This window comes from Armigeres subalbatus, chromosome 2 (genome assembly GCF_024139115.2).
Source record: "Armigeres subalbatus isolate Guangzhou_Male chromosome 2, GZ_Asu_2, whole genome shotgun sequence".
Taxonomy (NCBI): Eukaryota; Metazoa; Arthropoda; class Insecta; order Diptera; family Culicidae; genus Armigeres; species Armigeres subalbatus.
In genome coordinates, this window is record NC_085140.1 from 232,632,127 (window position 1) to 232,641,043 (window position 8,917).

Genomic DNA, 8,917 nt, shown 5'->3' on the forward strand with positions numbered 1-8,917 from the left:
AAATTACAAACCACGTATCGGCCCATACACCGCGAGTGACGAGTGAACAGTGAAAATCGCATAGCTGACAAAAGTGTGACAATGGGGACGCGTTTCCCCCCGATCGTGCCAATCAAAATAGGTATGTGATATTGAAGAAAATAAATGGATCAATAACCGAGCACAGCATATTTCTCGTGACAAAGTCACTCGAGACATACTGCTGGTATGAAGATATTTGGCTAAACAGAAAAGACGGTTCGTTGACCGTAATTCTGAATGAGAAAAATGCAAGGAAATTAGTTGAAAACATGAAGAAATTGGCAGATGGAACACCGATCACCGTCAGCTGGAATACCAAACGAAATACGTCCCGCGCTGTCGTTGTCTGTCGGGAGCTAGCAATCGATACTGAAGACGATATAAGAACAAACCTAAGTTAAACATATCAGCAGAATGAGCGACGACAAAAAAACGAAATTCAACACCGGAGTCGTGATTCTCACGTTCTCCCAGCCTTCACCGCCAGAAAAACTGAAAATTGGATACCGCGTCTGCAGAACCGAAAAGTACTACCCCCGACCAACGCAATGCTACCGGTGTTACGAGTATCAGCACATTAGTAAATTTTGCAAAAAAGAAGAACGCTGCCGAACCTGCGGCGAAAAGGCACACCTGGAAAGTGATGAATGCTCGAAAGAAATAAAGTGCATAAACTGCGACGATAATCATATCTCGACCAGCAAGGCATGTCCAATTTTCAGGCAAGAGCAGCAAATAATCAAAATAAAAACGGATAAAAACATCTCATACACCGCAGCCCGGAAACAACTTATCAACAACAACGAAAAACCAAGTTACGCAAAAGTTACAGGCGATGTCCAAACCATCGTCGAAAAAGCAAGAAAACAGTGGGAAAAGGAGCTGGAGGAGAAAATGAGCTTTATCTCGGAAAAAATGAAAGTTATTTCGGAACGAATGGAAGCGCTCAACGAAAAGGAAGCAAATATTAAAAACTGGTATAACTACCTCAAAGATAAAGAAAAGAATTTAAAGATCACTGAAGAGAAAATGCAAAAAGATATCGAAGAAATGAAAACGCACTGTGGCAAGCTAACAAACGAGCTGCAAAAAAAGGATGAATTAATAGAAAAACTAACAAAAAACATTGAGCCGCAGACCCAGAAAACGATCACAACTAAAGACAAACATGGAAAAAATAAATAAATGTGACAAACCGATCGAATCATCTCCCGACAGAGAAACCAGAGAAGGCACACCAAGAAGGAAAAGCAACCGAATAAACAACAAAAACAACAACAAACAAAGAAAAACGGATTCCTCAGACATGGAAACAGAGGAATTAAACGACGATAACTGATAATAGCAACAATAAAATCAAATCTGAATATGACCACGCTTATACAATGGAACTGTAACGGTATACGGAGCAAACACGCAGAACTTCAACTATTAATAAGTGAACATCAGCCTCTTTTCCTGGCCATACAAGAAACCAGGACAAACCCAAAGACAGCTTTTAATATAAAAGGATACAACTCGATATTTGAGCATCGACCATCTGGTCAAGGAGGTGTAGCTTTGCTTATAAAGGAGGGATTCCCTTTCACCCCAGTACAAATACAAACAGACCTGAAATCATCGCTATAGAGGTGAATACACCCTTCAAAATGACAATCGCATCAATATACATTCCGCCAAATATAACATTGGATACTAAAGAATTTGACAAAGTGCTATGCACTTTACCGAAGCCACTAATAATGGCCGGTGACTTAAACGCTCACCACGCGCAATGGGATTTGAAACACCAAGATTCCAGAGGTAAAGAAATTATAAAAATAATAGAAGACCACGGATTATTAACGCTAAATGATGGCCAAACAACCTTTATACACTCAGCCAAAAGAAACGATATGTACAGCACATCAGCAATCGATGTAACAATATGCAGCCCTGAACTAGCATCAAAATTAGATTGGACCATAATAAACGACCAGCATAGCAGCGATCATTTTTCCATTAAAATCGGAACTATTCAGGTCAACTGCCCTAACAAACAATATCCCAAATGGAAAATCGACTCCGCAGACTGGAAAAATTCGAAGAGATTCTAGAAGATCAAATAAACCCAAATGAGGAATACTCAATAGAAGATCTGACTACTTACATCAGACATGCCGCACTAGCATCAATCCCAAGAACATCAGAAGTGGTATCAAAAATCCGTACCCTGGTGGAATGCCAACACCCGGGAAGCAGTGAAACAAAGGCGAAAATCTCTCAGAAAATAAAAACACACTTATTGACCACCCTGATTACCAAATGATCCACGACAACTTTCGTAAACACAGATACGAAGCAAGGAAAATCATCGAAGAAGAGAAACAGAAATCGTGGGAAAAATTCACTTCTGAGATAAATGAACACACAACACCAAAAGAAGTTTGGAACAAGATCAGAAGCATATCAGGAAAAAAATCATCAGAAAACATCTGGACGATAACATTAGATAAAAACAACATAACTGACCCTCAACAGATTGCGGAACACCTTGCCAAACACTTCACCAAAGAATCATCAGACAGCGCATACCCACTCACCTTCATTACTAAAAAGAATGCTGAAGAACAGCAGCCAATCAATTTCCCCACAGCAAGATATTCACTGTACAACAAAGAATTTACTTTGGAAGAGCTAATATACCATATTGACACACTGAAAGGATCCTCACCGGGTCCGGAGGACATCCACAGTCAGATGCTGAAAAGACTTCCACTATTTATCAAGAAGAAATTACTTGCATCATACAATAACATTTGGATCAATGGAATATTCCGCAACACCTGGAGAGAATCTCACCTAATCCCAATCCCTAAACCAGGAAAACACACAAACGATCCAAAAATCTTCGTCCCATATACCTAACAAGCTGTGTGATGAAACCTTTCGAAAGAATGGTTAATCATAGAGTAATAAACGAACTCGAGAAAAAATCTATCTTGGGATCTAACCAATCCGCTGTTCGTAAAGGAAAACAAACAACTGATCCCCTCACAGGGATAGAAGACATAAACTTTATGCGTTTAAGCCATACATGAGAAAAAACACGCAGAACTCCTTTTCTTAGATCTAGAAAAGGAATACGACAGAACCTGTGCGCTATCTGATACTAAAAAATCTGTCAAAAGCTGGCATAGGGGACACATGGCTACCTTTTGCCAAAAATTTCTCGAAGAAAGACGTTTCAAAGTGCTTTATCAAGGGCATTTCTCCTCTGAACAAATTCAACAAAACGGAGTACCACAAGGATCAGTACTTGCTGCCACATTCTTCCTAGTTGCTATCAATAGCATAAACGATTGGATACCCAAAAACACCATTATCAAACTATATGCAGACGACATCACCATCGCCGTAATCACAAGATGCGCCAGATGGACCCGCTTTAAGATACAAAAAATCCTAGACCGAATTAAAGACTGGTGCACTGAAACTGGATTTACCATCTCTACTCAAAAGTCGTCAATTATGCACATTGGAAACCGGAGAAAACTTCTAAAACAGCCTCCTACCATACTTGATAAAGAACCAATCAAACTAACAAAAAATACAAAACTGTTGGGAATATGGCTAGATCACAAACTCAACTTCAAATATCATATTCAAACGAAACGAGATGAATGTAAACGAATATTAGCCCTGATGAAAAGTATAAGCAGCACAAATTTCGGAGCAGATCGAAGATCATTACTTCGGATATTAAACGCCATGCTTGTTCCCAGACTTATATACGGAGGCCCTATAATAAGCCGAGCTAAAGATACCGATCTCAACAGACTGCACAATGGGGAAATCCGATTTCAAAGGTGGAAAAAATTGATAACTTTTTTCACGAACAACTTACAGAAGAGATCAAGAGCTTATTCGAAAGGGAATTTTGCAAAGAATTCAGTGAGTGCTGTTTCATGGACGTGGAACTCTTATGTATGTAGTTATTGAGCTCGTTTTGCCCTAATGCCCCATATATCGCGAGTTTCCAAACTATTTGTCATTTTATCTTTGAGACATTGTTCTCAAATTGGGTTTATCTCTTTACTGTGGATCCACAAAAGGGCACTAAATATATTTTGTTGGTAAAAGTTGGAAATTTAAGGGATTTTGGGGTCAAATAAGCATCAAAGTGCATTTTATGTGCAATTTTCATGTATTCTGTAAAAAATAGTAATATTTACAGATAAGTGTTGATATTATTGTCTCTAAGCGTTGAACAGATATTGACAAATGTTTCCCGAATAAAATTAATGAAATAAATCGTTTCACAAATGTTTTATTCGGTTATTTATTGAGTAAAAAACGCTTTTTAAAAACTTTTGAATAGCACCGATGCCAAACATTTCCAAACCATACCCGATAGCACAACTAGACAAGAATAGTCATATGTTATGAGTCTTGATGTGATCATAGATAGGAGGTGATGGGAGATACTCTTTTTTCTTACCTTTTTGCCCAAATTCCCCTATTAAACAATATAGCTCAATGATTCTGAGCAAGGAAATGATGTAGTAATGTTAATTTAATTGATATTTTCCAATGATTTAATGAAAATAACAAATCATCATATAATTCATTAAAAATATTGAATTATAGGGGATTTAGGGGTCATACAGCTCATTTAATGTAACTTTTTATACAAAATAGGATAACTTTTCTCACGATCGATCCAGAAATAAGCTTAAGGGCTTATTCGAAAGCGAATTTTCCAAGAAATTCAGTGAGAGATGTTTTATAGACATGAGACACTTCTGTATGTAGTTATTGAGCTGGTTTTGCCCCAATGTCCCATACATCAAAATTTTTCATATTTTGTTACTTTTATCTTTCAAAAATTACACTGAAATTCTGTTTACCTCTTCATTGTAGATCCATATATAGCACTATATATATTTTGTTGAAAAAAGTTGGAAATTTAAGGGATTTTGGGGTCAAATAATCATAAAACTGCTTCTATATGAATTTTTCATGTTAAAAATAATAATACACAAGAAATCATTTGCACTATTTTACGTCGAATGATCCTTAAGGGTTAATATACGATGATTTAAGAACTTGTAAGCATTGATGCAGCATTACATATGGTCAGTTTTGGCGAAGTCTCCATATAGCCTATTGATTATTCAGATATTTACTGATAATAGTTGATATTATAGTCGTATTTTTTTTTTTATCAGAACTTAATACCATAAAAAACAAATGTCTATATATTACATTAAAAATGGATTTTAAGGCATTTTGGGACAAATAAGTGAAACAAATTATTAATTATGAATTAAAAAAAAAAGGTTCTGAGCCCAGAACCCTTGGATTTTTTTAATACAATCTACGAATATTTGATATTTTTATAGCATCATTGACAAATTATAATTGAATCAATGTTACTTCATCATTTCTTAACCTAGAATCATTGAGCTATATTATTTCATAAGGGGAATTTGGGTGAAACGTCATGAGAAAAGAATATTTCCTACCTTTTCCTATCTATTATCACATCGACTAATATATTTACTCTTATCTAGTTGTGCAAACGGATATGGTTTGGGAATGATTGGCATCGGCACTTTTCAGAAGCATTTAAAAAATCGGGTTTTAGCCAAAAATCGCAAAACAAAACACTTGCAAAATGATTTACTTCATTAGTAATTGTTTCGCAAACATTTATCAATGTCTGTATAACATTTTGGGAGAATAATAATATTTTTATTAATTTTTACAGAATACATGAAAAATTCACGTAAAGTGCAATAATACTTATTTGACCCCAAAATCCCTTAAATTTCCAACTTTTACCAACAAAGCATGTGCTTTTCTATGGATCTATAATGCAGAGGAGAACACATCTTTAGTACAATACTTGGAAGATAAAAGCACGATAAAATATGATAAACTGTGATGTATGGGACATTGTGGCAAAACGAGCTTAATAACTACATACAGAAGTGTCTCACTTCTGTAAAACATCTCTCACTGAATTTCTTGGAAAACTCCCTTTCGAATAAGCCCTTTATCTTCTATGTGCGTCGTCCGTGAAAAATGTTATTCTATTTTGAATAAAAAATTACATTGAATGAGCTGTATGACCCCTAAATACCCTATAATTCAATATTTTTAATGAATTATATGATTATTTGTTATTTTTATTATATCGTTGGAAAATATCAATTGAATTAACATCACTACATCATTTCCTTGCTCAGAATCATTGAGCTATATTATTTCATAGGAGAATTTGGGCAAAAAGGTAAGTAAAAAGAGTATCTCCCATCACCTCTCATCTATGATCACATCAAGACTCATAACATATGACTATTCTTGTCTAGTTGTGCTATCGGGTATGGTTTGGAAATGTTTGGCATCGGTGCTATTCAAAAGTTTTTAATAATCGTTTTTTTACTCAATAAATAACCAAATAAAACATTTGTGAAACGATTTATTTCATTAATTTTTGTTCGGCAAACATGTGTCAATATCTGTTCAACACTTTGAGACAATAATATCAACACTTATCTGTAAATATTACTATCTTTTACAGAATACATGAAAATTGCACATAAAATGCACTTTGATGCTTATTTGACCCCAAAATCCCTTAAATTTCCAACTTTCACCAACAAAATATATTTAGTGCCCTTCTGTGGATCCACAGTGAAGAGATAAACCCGATTTGAGAACAATGTCCTTAAGAAAAAATGACAAATAGTTTGGAAACTCGCGATATATGGGGCATTAGGGCAAAATGAGGTCAATAACTACATACAGAAGCGTTCCACGTCCATGAAACAGCACTCACTGAATTCTTTGCAAAATTTTCTTTCGAATAAGCTCTTGATCTCTTCTGTAAGTTGTTCGTGAAGAAAGTTATCAATTTTTTCCACCTTTGAAATCGGATTTCCCCATTGTGGACTGTGCCCCATATACCATCAAGGAATTCGAATAGCCACTGGGGCATTTCACTCCAGCCCAATTGAAAGCCTGTTAGCAGAAAGTGGACAACTTCCATTGGATCTTAGAATATCTGAAGCACTTATCTTATATAGTACAAAACAAATGTGCCGCAAAGCTATCTCCCCAACCTGTACACTAACAGAGCGATCAAACGAAAAATCAGAGACCCTGAACATCCCACAGGTAGACGTTACCATAGGACAATCAAATTACAACACCATCAAACAAATAAACGAAGTCAACATAACCACACTCAATACTCTAACACCCACCGAAAAAAGAATCCGTTTTCTCGAAGCATGCAAACTCAAATACCCCCACCACAAACACATATACACCGATGGATCAAAAACCAGACAAGGAACGGGAAGCGGAATATACTCGAGTGACCATGAAATTAGCATCAATCTTTCTAAACATTTATCCATCTTCAGCGCGGAAGCATACGCAATAAATAAAGCAATTGACCTCAACCCCACTGAATTGACGGTCATATTCAGCGATTCTCAAAGTGTCCTCGCGGCACAACTCTTACCACCCATGGATAGAAGATATCAAAAACAAAGTAAAACAAAACCCTGGCCGCTTAGACCTGTGCTGGGTATCAGCTCATATCAACATAACTGGCAACGAAAAAGCCGACAAACTAGCGAAACTTGCCACAGCAGCACAGACATCCACCAATATTGAAACACCATACGATGATTACAAAAAGCTAGTTAAACTCCATACAAGACTAACATGGGAGAATGCCAGGCACAATAACCGCGGACACTTGAGAGAAATAACATATGATACAAGCGAATGGTCAACATCCTTCTCGATGAACAGAGAAGAAAGCAAAGCTATTACCCGACTCAGAATCGGTCACACTAGAATTACACATGGACATTACGCCCGCAAGGAAGCCGCACCCACCTGCTCAGCATGTGGCTCCCCAATTACAGTGAAGCACATCATTCTGGAATGCACCAAATTCACCAAACACCGTATCGAAGAAAATATCGCCATGTCACTCTACCTGGCCCTAGGAAACGACATCAATGAACTTAGAAAAACAGCATCATACCTCACGAAAACGAATTTGATCCACGAAATTTAACGCATCAGCAAAAATACTTACAAGATGAATAAGCCAACCACCGAGCTACGCAGCATAAGGGAATCAAGACAACCAACCTGACGGGAACCCGGACCAAAGGCTAACACGAACGATAAATCCACAGTGACTAGATATAAGAATGTATTGTAATTTTATCCTCCGGTGACTTAAATGACAACAAGTTGAAAAGGTCACCTAAATAAATCAAATACAACAACAACAACAACCCTGTGGACCGACTCTCGTAACATACAAACTGAATTCCATATTTCGTAGTTGGAGCTTCTTGTAGTGGCCCAACATTACATTTCAGAAATTGACGATCATAAGAAAATATTTAGGCATTGTTTAAACATTAAGTACCTATTTGATTTTAAAATTGATTATTGGACAATGTTTACTGCACGTATACACAGCTTGACGGTACTAAACGGTAGCACAGTGGCGGGCCCTCATACAAATCTCGGACAAAACCTGAGATTGCGTTCAAAACTTCACCACAGAGAAATTTTGAAACGTTGAATTCATTTTGAGGTTAAAATATACATACGACATACTTTATGTTATCCAAGGGCTTCCGCAAGCCCAGGCCCTAGGATCTAGAACAAAGACAGCGTCTACATTCTAACATTGCACCAGTCAATTTCCCCTATGTGCAATTCACCACACTAACCACCGGAAAGTAGACAAAAAAATGATTTTAATGCATAATACCAGATCTTTTCGAATCTTCCGCACAAAAGTTTAGCCAAGTTTAATTTTTCCATACATTCGGGAGACACTTTACGGAATGAACTTCAACAAGACACCAAA

General features: G+C 36.8%; 2 protein-coding genes across 2 annotated transcripts in view; both read left to right on the top strand.

Annotated features, from left to right (window-relative positions):
- LOC134211883 (uncharacterized) overlaps positions 1-1,766 on the top strand; it is a 33,290-nt gene extending 31,524 nt beyond the window's left edge. The window contains exon 2 of the mRNA XM_062689248.1: positions 1,653-1,766. The gene's annotated coding sequence lies outside the window, so the exon portion shown is untranslated. The remainder of the gene's footprint in view (positions 1-1,652) is intronic.
- On the top strand, positions 436-1,206 carry LOC134209622 (uncharacterized). Its single transcript, XM_062685615.1, has one exon. The coding sequence runs from the start codon at positions 436-438 to the stop codon at positions 1,204-1,206; it is 771 nt and encodes a 256-aa protein (XP_062541599.1).
- Positions 1,767-8,917: the final 7,151 nt, after the last annotated feature.

Bases quoted from the DNA above. Each gene is read 5' to 3' on its own strand.
- LOC134209622 (XM_062685615.1), top strand. From the start codon at position 436: ATGAGCGACGACAAAAAAACGAAATTCAACACCGGAGTCGTGATTCTC.